Source organism: Ceratina calcarata, unplaced genomic scaffold, assembly GCF_001652005.2.
Source record: "Ceratina calcarata isolate Rehan_Ccalc_2016 unplaced genomic scaffold, ASM165200v1 scaffold293.2, whole genome shotgun sequence".
NCBI classification, from domain to species: Eukaryota; Metazoa; Arthropoda; class Insecta; order Hymenoptera; family Apidae; genus Ceratina; species Ceratina calcarata.
In genome coordinates, this window is record NW_017151702.1 from 296,958 (window position 1) to 313,105 (window position 16,148).

At 48.5% G+C, this 16,148-nt stretch overlaps 1 protein-coding gene across 1 annotated transcript in view; it reads right to left on the bottom strand.

Annotated features, from left to right (window-relative positions):
- LOC108623892 (lachesin) overlaps window positions 1–15,837 on the bottom strand; it is a 31,162-nt gene extending 15,325 nt beyond the window's left edge. Inside the window, exons 1-2 of the mRNA XM_018022744.2 lie at window positions 15,657–15,837; window positions 12,324–12,451 (exon numbers count right to left, since the gene is read on the bottom strand). Coding sequence (XP_017878233.1) covers window positions 12,324–12,450 — 127 coding nt within the window. The 5' untranslated portion in view covers window position 12,451; window positions 15,657–15,837. The remainder of the gene's footprint in view (window positions 1–12,323; window positions 12,452–15,656) is intronic.
- Between the last annotated feature and the right edge of the window lie 311 nt (window positions 15,838–16,148).

Below are 16,148 nucleotides of genomic sequence, written 5' to 3' on the forward strand. Positions count from 1 at the left end.
AAATTTCGTCAAAGGTAGTCTCGTTACAACCAGCGACGCATAACGAGTTTGTAACGGAGGCCGCGTTTAGAATTAGCTTCTCTTTGATACTTTTCCTCTCGTGTCGGAGGAACGCGCAGCTTTTTATCGGCGCGAACAGCCGCAGATTTATAGAACCAGTGGGGTGAGAGGGATCGCGATAGACCTACGTACGTGTGCGTCGCGTGCGCGTGTACGTATTTTGAAAAATATTTCGCATCGCTTACAACGGGTGCCGGACTCGATAGCCTGTGATTCGTTGCCCTCGTTACGGCGTACGTGACGGAGCAATGACAGCGATTAACAGCTTGTTGGCGCGCGTAATATCGAACGCTCGCTGGGTGAGGCATAGTTTCAATTTCCTGTCAATGGGATCCACCGTCGAGTGGCTAATGGCCAAAGACGATGCGCCACAGCCGCCGCGTTAACCAAGAAATATCAGGAGGCGTTTTCGGGAACCGGAAACCGCGGTTCTCCTGGGAAAAATGCACACGGAGTGGAAACGAACAGCGAGACGCATTGCGCGTATTTTTTCTCGGTCACATTATTAGAAAATTCCTGCAACGTTGGAAAATAAAAATCAAGGAATTGCTCTACGAAATAAGTCTAGTTGGACCTACGAGGCAAATGACTTTAATGAAACGAAATCAATCCCCGTATCAGCAGAGCCATATGGCTCTATCTAGACAAGTCAAAGTTTGGAAATGACGCGAATTCGTCGCTGGGCGCAATGAGAACGGAAGACGCTGGAAGCGTTGCACCCGGAACGTTGAATGCATCGTGTGCATCGGACGGAAAAACGCGCGAGGGCTGCAGCTGCGTCGACGAGAAGCGATACTCGAAGATACCGGGGGTCATAGTCGTAACTGGCACCTACGCGAGTTCGAGAGAGAGAGCCGGGATAAAGTTCGGCTGGTGTTCGCTGTTTCGAAGGGCCGTGGGTGGAGTTTGGGCCCTGGCGAACCTGGGAAAATAGCTCCAAACGCTATTATGATAAGATATTCACTGACAGAAACAGGAGGGGGAAGGAATTTTCAGTTCGCAGCGTCGTCCTCGCGGCCGTATCTAGAATGTAATATAAGGAAAATAGGGGAGGCAGAGCGAGGCAGAGTGGCCATGCGGCGCGCGAGCCGAGCGGCGAGAACGGTGGATGAGAGTAAAACGAAGAAGGAGAAGAAAGAGAAGAGGAATGGCTGGAGGAACCGGTGGAAAACGGGGAAAACAGTGAAAACGAAACGGTGGGAGCGCATCGGATCGTTTCGGAGGTGGAAGCCTGGGTGCGCCTACGGTCGTGCCCACGCCACGCCAGTTTCGCTCCTGTCGCTTTTATTTTATGGCAAAATTATTCCGGCAGAAAAATAATTCAATCTCCGTCGTTGTACAGGTTACCGTGCCTTTCTACCGGCGCGAGTCCCACCGTCTCGCGATCCTCCGCGAATAAAACAGAATACCGCTTTGGAAATGACCGATACGAATTGACGATCATCGAGTCAGTCCAATCCATATTTTATGATCAACTTTTTCACGTCTTCTGGTCATAAGAAAATGAATATCGCAATTCAGTCGATCGTCAAATTTAATTATTAGATATCGCAAATGAGTTCGATCGTACTTACACTTCGATCACGACCTGTTTGCGTTTCGCGAGCCGTTATTAAGCTAATTTTTCCTCGCCGATCGGTGTCAAAAATGTTTTTCCGTCTCGCTTGCTGATAATACGCTCTTCGAAGCGACGAACGCGCTTAAGGGCTTTGAACGCGTTCCGAAGCTGACGATATCGTACAACGCGGGAACGGATGAGCTCAATGAAATAAAATGAATACAGAGAGAGACGAGGCGGGGCGATGCGGGACGAGGTACCGCCGCTCATCTCTCGATTTTAACGTTAATACGCGCGGATGCGTGCCTGTATTTTTCATATTTCCCGTCGAGTTTGAGTGTAACATGAAGAGTAAACACGGTACGATCGATACATCAGATATCCGTATACGAGAAGAACGGGAAAGGGGAGCGAGGCCCGGCAATAACGTTTCCCCCTCTCCCTGGTCGAGTTATCCCGGGGTAATCGTAAATTTGGAAATTTTTCTATGATATTTTGAAAGCCGTGCAGTAGAACGGGGTAGGACGCGGGGGAACGGAAGAAAATGAGCCTCTTTTTTTAACCTCGAGTCGAATCTATCACCCGCAGGTTCCTGAGATAGGGTGCCGCATCGGTGGCGACAGGATAAAATATCGTTCGACGTATTTCAGAGATCTTACGGGCAACGCGGCGTCTCGTCGTCGGTTCTCTCGAACGGCGCGACGACGAATCGACGCGGCCGGAAGAAGAATGTTTTTACGTGTCGCCAATGTCCCCGCCGCGCCGTCTCTTACCGTGAATAAAGAATCGCGGACACCGTGCAGATGTTCCGCTCGACGCGATTCCTTACCTACCCCGCGTTTCATATAGATACATATCACTCGGCCGGAGATACGTTTCGTTCCCCCTGCTCCTCGTTCTAACTTCGACAAATTACTCTCTTATTTCGAGCCGAGGCCGCTACTTCCGCCGGAAGATACACTGCGATCGTTTTCCGGTGGGAAGACAGTCTGAGAAATGGCCAGCACTACTGGAACGAAAATATGAGGAACTCCGAGAGAAAGCGAGAACTTCTCACTTTTTCCTCTCTCCTACTATCTACCACTTTCGTTAACGATTCCACTCCCGACGCTTTTCGTTTTGCAACTTTATTAGTCCCGATTATAAAACAGAAACGAAATATTTGTCCGCTAAACTCTAGTTTCGTGAGAATCAAGAGAGGGGACGAAATTTCCTCGTTAATGGAAAACTATAACCCAATGTGTTTCGCGTGGACCCGGCCAGGAACAGGGTAGCTATCCTGAATCGGCTATTAACGTTGAGGAGCGACGGCAACTGAGATTTTCCTCGAACGAGAGTTTAACAAAGTTCCATGTTATTACGATGGAACAGGGGAACTTTGAAGATAAGAAGTAGTACAGAATCCAGCTTGACTTCCCAGGGAGAATCGAGTTCCTTTCCAAAAGAGCAAACATTTCTCTGTTCCCCTTCCGACTGGAGGAGCGTAGCTGCCCGTTGTCAGCAAATTTTTATCCCTGCAGAAGCATCAATTTGCGAAAAACGAGTAGAAGGGTTTAGGTCTAAGTATGGGAATCTCGCGGCACGTTCGCGGTCGACGTCGTGCCACGGCAGCTACTCTTACGCTCGGGGCTCGCATTTCAGGGATATTTAAGTTTCATCGCGAAACTTTAGGGAGACGCTGCGTTTATTAAATCCCCGGGCATATTTGACGAGCAAATCTGAGAATCGTCCCTCTTCGAGGAGGGGAAAGGTCTGGGGAAAAGAAGTCGAATCCATTTATCAGAGGGACGATATTACTGTTTGCCTAAGTGGACGGGAAAAGTGAAACGAAAACGGCCGCGGTCACCGGGCAAGCCTTTAATGTATTCTGCCCGAATAAAAGGATTACGTATCGGCAACGGCGTTTATAGAAAATCAATTCTCCGTACGGTGGACTGGCATTGCAAAGCCGCGCCGTTTTAATTAATCGTGCATCAGTTCGTTGAATCGTCCGCTTTCGTAATACGATTTTTATCGCAATGCAGCGTGTAATTCGATCAATTTAATTACATTCGACCGTAATACAATACAAATTGAACGTGGCGCGTCGCGGGCTAGATAGTACTCAATGCGTTAATATCGCGGAAAGTAGGGAATCCGCGTGTAAAATGGGTCAGCGAGAGGTAACGAATAATAAGAGCTATTACCGCGGCGACAATAGATGCACTGGAACCAGTTATAATTACATAACCATTACGATTAATAAATGCGGCGGCATCGAGCATCGGGTCTCTCTTCCTCCGTTCCCCGCGTTTAAATTCTCGCTCGTCCTCGTCGTCTGTCGCTGCGACACGTTTACGATGCTTATTAAATTCATTAAACGCGAACGCTCTCCACACGCCTGACTGTTCCGCGAAAAAGAAAGACTCGATAGAATTGTAGGATCAGAATTAAGACAAAATTTTCGGAACCGATTCTCCTCATCGGATCAACGGGGAGATAATGTTTCGCTATCTGTTAAACTCGCTCGTTAACCCGCGCCGTCTTCTGACTCCTCGGTGAACTTATCCTCGTTTTTCGACCTCGAAAATAGTCGCGAACCGACGCTGGAGGAAGCGGGGACGGGGTTCGCACGCGAGCGGAATGGTTTTTGCGGTGAGGCGCGGGCGAGAAGATTTGTTGGAACGTCGGCATAGCTCGCATGGATAATGCTCGAAAGTAGGTGGTAGAACGGTCCTTTTTTTCGGAGACTGAACTCGTTATCGGAGTTAGGTAACCAGGGGTACATAGATATATATATGTATACATACGTAGATGTATACGCGTGGAACATAGGTATGTATAGCACCTAGCAAAGTGAAATGCAGGCAGGCGGGCAGGCCCGGGTGGAGGATGGGGATGTTAGCATACGAATGCCCGATTGTGTTTGTGGGCTGGTTTGCCCGCTCTGATTTACATAGTTATTATGATATTATGCGGACGCAAAAAGATTTTTATCATCATAGCTGTCTTTGTCGTGGAAAGAAAAAGTAGGTACAACTTATATGACATGATTCTTTTCCGTTTTTATTGCGTACCGCGGCGTGGGCGCCGTGCTCCGCGAATAAGCCTGCCAAAAGAGAGGAACGAATAGAGACGATTTCATTGGCTCGAAACAATCGCATTCCGGAAGCGGAGTCCACCGCGACAGTAGCGGGCTAAAACCACTGAGCGAAATGCCATTTTGGTTCCCGCGCTGGGTCATGAATGACAAATATAGTACGATAGCGACGTAGCGTATAGGATGATGAGTACTATATCTGACTGGAATCATAATTGACTGGTCTTTCTCGAGGAAACGTGATTAGTCGACAGTTTCATTTAAAACAATTCGCGAAATTTGTTGCTCCACCTGGCCAGGACACGTGCACATTTTTTCCCGGGAACGGAAATTAGTTCCATCTTTAACATTGATGCTAATTTCAGATTTCACTCGGTCCCGGCCTCGCCAGCCTGAAATTCATTTTGCGTATCTTAATCGTCGCTATTTTTCTCCCAGTTTTGCAACCCAACGCTTGCGTTCCCTCGTCGGCTGACGTGTTCCGTTTAATTTCGTTCTTCATAAGTACTTGTCCGCCTCTCGAATCGCCGACGATTCCCCGTGTATCGAACGGCGAGCATCAACAACGAGATAACGGTTATTATAACGTTCCTCGCGAAAGCCGGTAAAATTTGACTTCTATTGTGCAAGAACCGCTCCCTCGGTAAGTTCGTTTCGTTGCGTTATGGCTCGTGGTTGGCAGAACTAAAGCCGATTACTAAAATAACAGTCGAGTACTTCCGGTGGGGGAGCTTGCGAGATCCAACTAAACAAGTTCATTTGCGGTTCCGTTATCACGAGGATATCTATCGTTATTGCAAGTTTTTGTAGTAATGTTTCGGCAACTTTTCCCTCTTCAGTTTCCATGAATCGTAGCGAATATTAGCGCAGCAAAAGGAGGAACATGGTATATGCGTATACAGTCCCTCGCACTTATTTGATCCACATTAAATAGAGAACGTTCCACCAACGTCTCATGTTATTTCGCAAAACTCACTGGTCAGGTAGTAACATCGTTATCGAATTAGAATTTGATCCGAGCAAATATCGTTCGCAAACCACACCGGTCAGGTAGTAACATCGTCGTCGAAGCAACGTTAGAATTTGATCCGAGCAAGTATCGTACGTAATCGTAAAGTATCAAAGTATAACTCTGCTGAGTGGAAGGTTCGTCGGGAAGATGGAAGAGCGTTAAAGTCACCGTGGAACAACGTAAACTCGACCGGTCGGTGGTGACCTAATAAATATTTGATTAAACTCGTCTGACCGTTCTCGCGGACACGGTAAACGTTGATCCGACGATTTAGCGTCACCGCGGTAGCGCCGCGACAGGACGATACCAAAGCGGATTATCGAAACGCCACTCGAACTCGAGGAAAAGTTGTTCCGTTCTTACCCAGATTCGTAGGACTTTAAATTCTCACGACTCGAATCCCTGCCGAAACTTTTCTCCGCGACGGACGACCGTAAATATATAACCCCTGCCCTGCCCTGCCCCCCCCTCTCCACCGGTCTGGCCCGGGAGTAGCGGCAGCATGCTCAAAGTCGCAAGCTGTTACACCCCAGCTGTCCCTTTCCGTCTCCCTCTTTCCCTGGTACACCGCCAGCGGTGTCGAGTGAACGCGAGCTCCTCGTTTCGATCCTCTCGGTCGCGTACGGCTTCGTGCCGCGGAACGTCGATGCTGCCGAGTCTGCGACGACTATCTACTTAGCTAACCCGCGATAATTCCATTTCCACGAAGCGCCGCGAATTCGAACTTTAATTAATCGAATTCGCGCCCACGCTCCGGGGCACCTGTCCGCGCGTCTCCAACCTACTCCTCCTTCTCCCATTGCCTCGATGTCGACCCTTCTTTACCCACCCGGGACAAGTTTCGATTCTAGAAATTAGTAAGATCGCACGCATGCGAAGCACGAAGCCACCGTCGTATTCTGTACACGAACACATTTTTCCCCGGGAATCTCTCTTTCTGGAAAATAGCTTCCTTACCGAATTTCGTTTTCATCTTCTTATCTGTCTCCCTTAGCAACGTTATCGGTTAAAAGAACCGTGTTTTAAAAGTTGACGCGTGCTCAGTGATTCTGAGTCTCGCCACGGGCGAACAGGAGCCGGATAAAGGATGCGCATAATGCACTCGCGATTCGCGTCACGATCCTTTAATACGCCGCGGCAGCTTGGCCTCTCAGGAGGAAAAGTTTATTAAAGCTCGGCGAAGAGAAAATTTGCAACTAAATGCCGGAACGTCGACGGTGTTGCCCCGTTGTTCGCGTTTAGTCGGCTCGAATGGATCGAAATCCGAGGATTAGATCGAAGCCACGCGGACGTGTTAATGCGTTCCGAGCCGGCGAATCGTCTCGTGAAATGAAAAGGGCGAGTGGGCGCTCATCCGAGAATCTAATTTCGGTGTACTCCCGCGCGCGAAGCCGTCTGCCAAGTTTTCCAACGCGTTTTTCCTCGGTCTACGAGAGATAACGTTCAACGACAGGCAGCCGTCGCCGTCGTCCCGCGTCACGGGGCACCGCGCAATTTGCAATTAACCGAGCTGTAGCAAAGACGCCGTCGCCTGAGAAAACAAAACAACGAGTCGAACAGCCACGTGGTGGTTAGGGGGCGGTTACAAACGTTGGAGCGTGCTTAGGAGTTGGGAAAGTTTCGCAACTATTTTATCAACGAACGCGGTGCGCCGCGGTCCGGGGGTAAGATCAGCCGTTAGCGGAAACACGAAATTGCGTTTAAAACTTTGGTTACCAGCGAGGTTTCACGCGCGTCACGCATCCACTGATTCCACTCACGCCTCTAATACGTATCCCAGTCACTCGTCCGTAACACTGCCTCGCCAGGCCGCGCCGTATGGTTCCAGTGTCCTTAAGGTGTAAGAAGATTACGACCAAACTACGTGAGAGCCTTGCATCGGTACTCGGGCTATCCCTTTCCCGTATCTAGCCAACGTATCCCACGGGCGAATACCTTGCACGCGTGGTCACGTACGTCTGCATTACCCGCTGGTAATTAACGTCACCCTCGTCCCGTAACCCGTCTCCCGGTGTACGCGCGTTAACTCCTCTCTACCGGCGCCTCCTCCTCGTCCCATGTAGCGACGCGATCCAGGCGTAAACCGCGCGCGGATGTTTGCGATATTAGCGGCGCCAAGTATGCGGGCCTGAGAGCGTGATTCTGATACTTTGACGGTTTAATCGTCGAGTCTCCCAAGAGGAAAACGCCCCTCGCCGAACAATATTCCTAAACAGATTGCTATTCCCTGACCACATGCATGTGCAGCTATTTCTTCGTCCGGCACGAACTCCCCTTCGACACCGATTGTAAGAGCTTGGCAACGGAAATTCTTTATTAAACCAGGGAAAGCCTGGAAAGCCCGTTCAATTTGTTGATGAGTCGATTAGGTCAGGTCTGAGTATGAAACAATTGAATGACATTTATATATATTCTAAAAGGTGGTATTTCGGTAGTTTTTACAAATGTACATTGAGCCAAACGTTAAAACGAATTATGTGTCGAACCGAAATGCAGAACCGGGACATAACAGTTGTAGAATCGATATGTAAGTCGGAACTTATATATCTGATAACAGTTATAGCATTTTTTGGTTGTCAATATCTGCTCTATGAACCGAAAACGATATCGTTTTCAATCCCTGTCTTAAGCTGAATTTGGAACTAAATTATAGCGTATAATCCCATTTGATATTAAATTCATTTCCAAAATGAGATAACTAACTCCGTGCTCGCTTTCGCGTCGATCAGGAAACCGATAAAAATGAAACCCGTGTGAATTCTAAAGTAAATTCGTAGACTGTGAGCTGTTTTGAGACGCAGAGGATGGATGAAATTAAACGATGAACGTTTCTCGTCCCAGTTATCCTGAACCGCTCGGCAAGCCCGATTTTGTAATCTTTAAAAGCTAAGGGGATTAATGAAGTTGCGACAAGTTGAAGGGAACTCGTTATAGCTGTGAAATCCCACGCGGAGACGGCCCCACGACGTTTCGATGGATTAACGAAAAGCTTTATTAATCAGTTAATCTCCGACGATCCATCTTCGCCCGCGGAGTCCCACGTTTTCGCGGTGAAATCTCGGTAGGACGAGAGAACCGGCGCTGGATAAGTGTCTATCCGTCGATAGGTATAGACACTGTACACTCTCGTTCATAAATAATCGCGATTAGCAGAAGTCACATTTAAATAAAATATGACGCCAATGAACCGAGCTAATATTCTGACGTATGATCTGATATTCATTGGGCAGGAAACAGTTGAATACCAAGTTAAGGGAGTTATGATAGCAAGAACCTATGAACATTTAAAACCAGCGATGTATGTATGGAACATCCTCCAAAATAGGACAAAACCCTGTTAACTTCTGAACAGGAGTATCCAGGGGGTCGATAATAAATGACTTCGCGATGACTCGTCGAATTTAGATTTTTCATAGTTGGCGACTCTATTTAGTGCGGGAGTATCGCAGCTTCTGACGTTGGAACTCAGACCTCTTGAGCGCGTCATCTATCATAAATTTATCGCGCGTCGAGGCTTGGTAAACAAGCGAACCGGTGGAACCAGAAAAAGTATTACTCTCGTACGTCTACGGATCGCAATTTTTGCACCGAGGCTCTTATGGAATTCTAAGATCGGAATGACGAAACGGTCGCTCCGGTTTCGACAGACAATTTGACAAACCGCTGGGCGGCGCACCGAAGACATTTCAGTCGGGTTCAAGAAATGAAGCCATGAGTCAGACTGGGCGGCGATTTACCTTCAAATCGCTGACGGTATCTTCGGTAGACGCATTTATATTACGTCGTCGACGAAACAGAGAAAATCGACGTTTCTAAAAGATGAGATAAAAAACGGTGAGGACTTAATTTCGAAACCCGTTCACGCACCCAGATACGGTTAGCCCATGTCCTGACGGATGTAAAACAGAACGATATCGATGAGACGATCGTCGATGATTTGAAAACCGTTCTGGTAGATCTAGGACGGCACTCATAGAAAAAGGGTAACGAGGAAGTGGAACGCAGGCGCATGGGAACCGCTTAAGCGGTAAACTTGTAAGTGGCGAAATAAAGTTAGAAGCTCCCTGCTACCGTGTCTGTGACAGTTTAATTAATATCTTCCGTCCTCAAAGGAAAAACTTGCTGAAGTAACCGGCACGGGACCCAGCGAGTGGGAGCGAGCGAGTGAGCAAAGACCTACCACCAGCCACCGTGGATAGTCGAGGTGAGTGGAGCTACTTCAACTTCAGGGACATTCACCGCCCCCTTCTTTCTTTCGCTAAGTATATATTCACCGCTACACCCGCCCCTTAGAGTAAAATTCCTTGCCGGAATAAACTTGTTCGTTTTCTGCTATTTTCGATGGCTTCGCGTGTCAATGACGAAACAGGCTCGAGTGGGTACCGAACTCGGACAATGTCGCCTGAACGAAAGCAAACTCGGCGGCCGCCGTAAACCGGCGATGCGACTCGGTTAGGTACCGGCGACGACGCTTTAAAAACTGGTCTGTGCAGGAGAGGAGAGATTCTGTCCTCCGCGAACGGTTCAACGAGCCCCTTTGTGTTTACCGATCGATTTACTTTTCTCGTCGCGGCATTCTTTCAAAGTGGTCGCTGCGTCGCGTTATCAATTTCAATTACGTAGTTCAACGGTTAATTGCGGACTGGTGACTTCAATTACCGTCCCGCTGCTTTATTAAACGGCTCTCCTCTCCTCGACCCGTTCCTCTGGTTTTTCTTCTTTCGTTCCGCGCGATTCACTTTTTACTTCTTCTCTTTTTCTAATTTTATTTCCGCCCCGTGAACCGGCGTTATCAGTCATCTCTCGGTTCTACCGTTATCTGCCCGTCCGGCTGGCACGTCGCGGCCAACTTAACGCCTCTCGAAGGACATTATGTCCACGTAACAGCGTGCAAACCCTGAGTAAGATGCTACCCAGTTCCATTATGACTACGTGTAATCGCCGACCGCAACTCGTTATCTGATCTCGTACTGCCGGTACCCCGTCCTGCTCCCACCCTCTCTGATGAGTAATCAACGGAACGTCGCGTTACCAACGCCGCAAATAGATTCCGAATGATCGATGGTCGTTCCACGCGGAGAAAACCAAGTAATTCGCAATTAACGCGTCCCTCGAATCCCTGAACGCAACGACGACAACGACGAAGCGACGTTGTTAAAACCTGGACAAAGTTTAAATTAAACTGAAGATATCCCTTGCGACGCTTCGATGTTCGAGGGATTCGAGGAGAAACCTGGACGTAATTAAAAGTCAAGGGATCGATGAACAAAAATTTACCGAGATTAAAAAAAAGCGTTGCTAGCGTAGAAACCAGTTACGAGGGACGAATGACGGTTACGCTAACGAGAGTTGTTGATAAACCAGCGGCCAGGAAATCCTGTGAAGGAACAAACGAATTTATGTCGGGCTAGCAAATTAACCAATTCTCTGTTATACGTCCCACAAATTCATTCATCTCACGAACGACCGTGTGATAATACTGCTTTTTATAAGTAGACCCTGGATTTTTAAGGAAGATAAAACTTCTGTCGTCTTAATTTAAATAATGAAACCTGGATTTCTTTTATCACTTCAAAAATAACGACGTGCACTCGTGTTTCATGCACGGGAAATTTGCATGAAATCTACTTATTAGAAGTCGATGCTCGTTCGAGGGAAAACTTGTTTACGTGCGAAAGAGTATAACACATGATTAGTGTTGTAAAATACGAGCCGAGGACGAGCGCAACTGATAACGCGCGGTCCAGGATTTCACGGTAAAAACCGTGATCCACCGCCGCGATCGCTCGTGCGACGAAAATAAAAGCAGAGGCGTGCACGGGAAACAGGACAAATGCGATAGGACGTAACTGAAGCTACCGATGAAAACCGCGATTAGGTGATCCGGACGAGTACCGTCCACGCGGAGTCACCCCGACCGGTAATTAAACTCTTTGACGGTGCGTACTTCGACGGGTTCGTGTGCCTCTGTCCTCGATTCAGGGGGGGGAAAAAGACGGGATAAAAAGAGAAGACAAAGGAAACAAGGACAAAAAAGGAACAGAAAGAAGAGGGTGGAAAAAAAAATATTGGAGCGGATCAGAGAGGCGTCGCGGAATTGACGAGCCTCTCGGGAATAATACGCGGTCGGGCAACAGAGTCATCGGCTTTGGGAATTTGGTTCAAGTTAGTTATCACCGATGCACACGCGAACCGGTCCCGCGAAAATCGTTTATACCGTTACGCCAATCCTTCCTGCCTGGCAATAGTACACGCTTGTAATTCGCTTCGATCCGTTAGAGGTGTGAAATTAATTTTACGCCCGGCTCGTATAAACGCCGCTTCGAACGCGAGTGGATCATGGTACGGGGTGAAAAAGCTTTCGGACGTTCGCGAGTTTCGCAATAATAACCGTCATAGTCATTTCTGTGAACGGACTTGAATCAACGATTCTGTGAAACATGTTGATACCTTTGATTGCATACGATGTAATTAAGAGTTCGATTAGAATTTTCCGATTATATTCGAATCGCAAACGTGTAGGCAAAGCCGCTCAAGTTATTAAAATATGATCGAGGCTGTGCGCGTTTCGAAAGGCAAATAATGATTTCGAGTAGAAAAATATGTAGATATACCTGGTAGCGTGGGGTTCGTCGCGGAAGCGTCCTGGCGCGCGGTGTCGCTGGTAATCGCAGCCCCGCCGAGATTGGTACTGTAGTCTTCGAGAAGTACGTAGCACAGTAATAGCCGTGCCACCCTCATTCTGCAAGTGGAAAAGAAAGAGACCTGAACAATAATAATGATTCCCTCTCTCTCTTTCTCCCTCTCTCTTTCTCTCTCAACCTCTTCTCGATTCACCCTGCTCCTCCACGATTTCGTCTAGCCGCGACCCTCCCAGCGAACCTTCTTTCTACCGACCGCTGCTGCGGTTTTTTCCTTTTCCTTTCTTTATTATTTCCCTCGTCCGCTCCTTTTCTCAATCGATACATTTGTCAAGCGTCGTATAAGCGGCTTCCAAGTTCGCGCAATTTCACGTAATGTACGTGGCCTGGGAAAAGGACCGCGACTTTCCTCGTAGATCCCCGTCGCGACGCGACACGACGGCTCCTCTCTGAACCGAGGGGAACGCCGGGACAATTATCCTTTATGCCATCTCGTAAATAACTATCCCGACCATTTAGGTAGCACAGATTTTTCAGTCGGCGTGCAAGCTGAATTTAGCGCCGCCGAACGTACCTATATAAAACGGTGGCCGCGCAACTGCTCCTTCTTATTTACGACAGGACTAAATGAAAAGTCTGACCCCCGTTTTACCCCGCACACTTGCCGATCCCTCAGTTAAACGCGGCTCGTTGTTTCCTTTCGAGGCTAGACACCGCCTCACGCCCGTATATACACGTCACTATGTGTACCACACTCTCGAATCTTCCTCCTTCCGACGTCAGATTATAAACTCGTTGTTTTATCTCGCTGACGCGTGATCGATGGTTCCTTTGGAACGGTGGAAATCGGCCGGGGCATTTCGTACTGATTCGAACGAGAATTTTAAGAATCCTCTCTATCCCGTCGATCGAACTGAATCCTTGGAGACCGTTCGGAGAGAGCACGTACCTAAGGTAGTTCCCCCTTTTCGAGAGATTCTAATAATGAAACGAAAGCTGTTTTCCTCGGAGAAGACGACCCGAAAGACTCCGATGTGAAGACGGTGCACACGAGGTTTTAATTTCGAATCGGCCAGTCACTTACGATCGACGTATGAAAACGACATGGGGAAATCGGATTTCCGTCTTCATCGAGATCTCGTTCGAACAGACCGACGATAAGGATTCGCAAGGAAAGAGAGCGAAAGAGAGATTTCACATTTCGAGGCGAAATTCCATTTCCGACGCTATTCCGTGTGTTTACCCGTGATGAGCTGTTTGTCGGCAAACATTATCTGTTCAGAAAAGAATCGTGCAAACGTTATGACCAATTTAAAAGCCTCGTCGAGGAAGTGGTCGGAAGTGGCCTTTCAGACGCCTCTGCTTCCACCATGGAATACGAACAAACGGGAACGAAAAGGAAAAAACAGTGGGGGAAGCTTTAATGGCTCGCCTCGCATTGTACCTACTAGAAATAAGTTGATCTCGGTTCGACCGGCAATTCCCCGGGAAATGTCCTTCTTTAATAATTTAGTAATCCCGAAAAATTGGAATTCCTCGTTTTGTCTTCGTTACGGTGAAAGGGCATTAAGCTGTGACTTGCGCCCCCGGCGCGCTCAAGAAATTCGAACGGCTGATACGCCCCGAGCCCGGGAAGGTAGGAGATAATCAAGGAAAATGCAAACTCGTAATTTTTTCTCGAGCGTCCCCGGAATCGGAAATCGCGGTCATTAATTGCGCGTGCCAAAGCTGGGGACCGTACATATTATAATCCATATCGATCTCCGTTCCTTAGTGCCCGACCTGCAACGCGATCCTTCCTATTTATCGGTCAATAAATCCATAAATGTACGAGCAGAACATTAAACAATTTTAATCCATCCGCGATTGATCAAACGTTTCCCTAGAATTTTCGGGGGAAGAAATCCAGTCGGCCGTCGACGCAGCTTCACCGCGTGCACACGATTATGCGCTTCCGGGAAAATTTATTCGTATAATCATCCCGGTGGCTCGATCGTTTAGCCCGTTCATAATCCGAAGAATAATTTAGGAACACGTTGCTAGTATGGCGCGCGTATATCATTTGCATACGTGTAGCTATGCAAATAAGACTGGCTATTCTCCGTAGAAACAGATTAATTATCTAGGATGCGCTCGAGAGCAACCGGTATCTGTTTTTGTCCGGCGATTTCGCCACGACTAGCTGTCCCGTCGCAATCGTTTCCCACGGACGTAATCCGCTGCGGCGACCGATTAGAGAGTGAAATTAGCACGTTCTCGGATCGGTCGATCGTTATACTTCCTTCGATCGAGACGTTCGAATGGTTAACGAGAGTCGTCAGAAATCTCCCTCTCGGTCGTGTTTTACCGTCTTCCATCGTGGATCGATTGCTTAATCTCGTTCGCCAGGAACGGCGAAACGTATTTAAAGTAAATATTGAAACGAGATTCCTCGTTCGTTGGCGGCATAAATTTCGCGAATACTTGCCGGATGAACAGGGAAAACTTCAGGCGACCGGCCGTTCACGGTGGATATTAAAATTCATACGCGGGCCGACATTACCGTGTAATGAATCTCCTTCGAGGGACGGATTTATCAAAGTCAACGGCAACGCCATTAGTGCCGTTGGAACCGTTCGGTAAAAACATGCCCCATATACCCGAATACCCCGTCTCTCGCATTCTAATCGCCGACTGTTTTTTCCCCACCCCCGCGGCATATGACGCGCGCGTACATACACATATAAAGTATTGTCCTCCTGTATATGTGGAACGAAACCGAGACCGCGAATCTCGTCGAACGATTTTCGATCCTGTCGGAAAATTCACCGCACCGTACCGCACCGAAATTCGATTCGCGAAATCACTTTTGGAGCGCGCGTCCCGTCGCACGGTGTGCACACACGGTATGTATATGTACGTATATCGCGGTGCGCGAATCGGTCAGTATTTTCGTCGTAAATACCGTCGATTGAATTGGCCCGACTGGATTATCGTCCCTCCGGTTTCTAAATTGTTATCGTAAAATCAATCGGCAACAGATTCCAGCGGACGTCAGATTCTCGCGTTCGTCCGACGATCCTTATAATTCACTTGGAACGCGACCGGAAATTCCGTCGGAAAATATCACGGTGACGTATGTACATCGTCCCGGTGGAAAATCACCGCCGGTAATGGTACGAGCCTCGCGTTCCTCCCGAATCCCTGCGGGAACCCTTCGAACGGGAACGGTGATCTATCGAGCGTTCCGGATGATCTATCGCCGTTTTGTTTTCCCCCCTGGCTTCCAATTGTGTACGTTCGTGTAATTTGTGTTGGTTCAATTACCTCGTGAGGAAAGTGTAGCATTATAGTCGCAATTGCACGCGTCGCGTCATACGCATATGGCTCGACACGCGTGGGCTTCCGGTATACCGACACACCTCCGAGCCGTATGAACCACGATACGAGATAAAGCGTTACACCTCCGTCGACGGACGCATCCCCGGGCGTCGAGACGCGTGTACTGACGGCGCGGCGTCGGGCTGCCCGTCGAGCGTCGGAACGCTCCGTGACGGGACGCTCGCCTGCATGGCGCAGGTCCAGGCCCTCCTGTCCCTTCTACGTCTTTCCTCTTCGCATCTACTAATTTTCTCTTCCGTTCCTTCCTCGGATCTCTTTTGCATTTCGTTTTGTCCTGCCATCCCGCCTTCGCGGCATTGCTCGTCGCGAGACGCGTCGTTGGACACAATATTCAATTTATTATGAAGCACGCGAGGGAAGGGGAGCCGTGAATCTCCACCGGCGACGATGGCTAGGATAAAGAGCGGACGAGAAGAG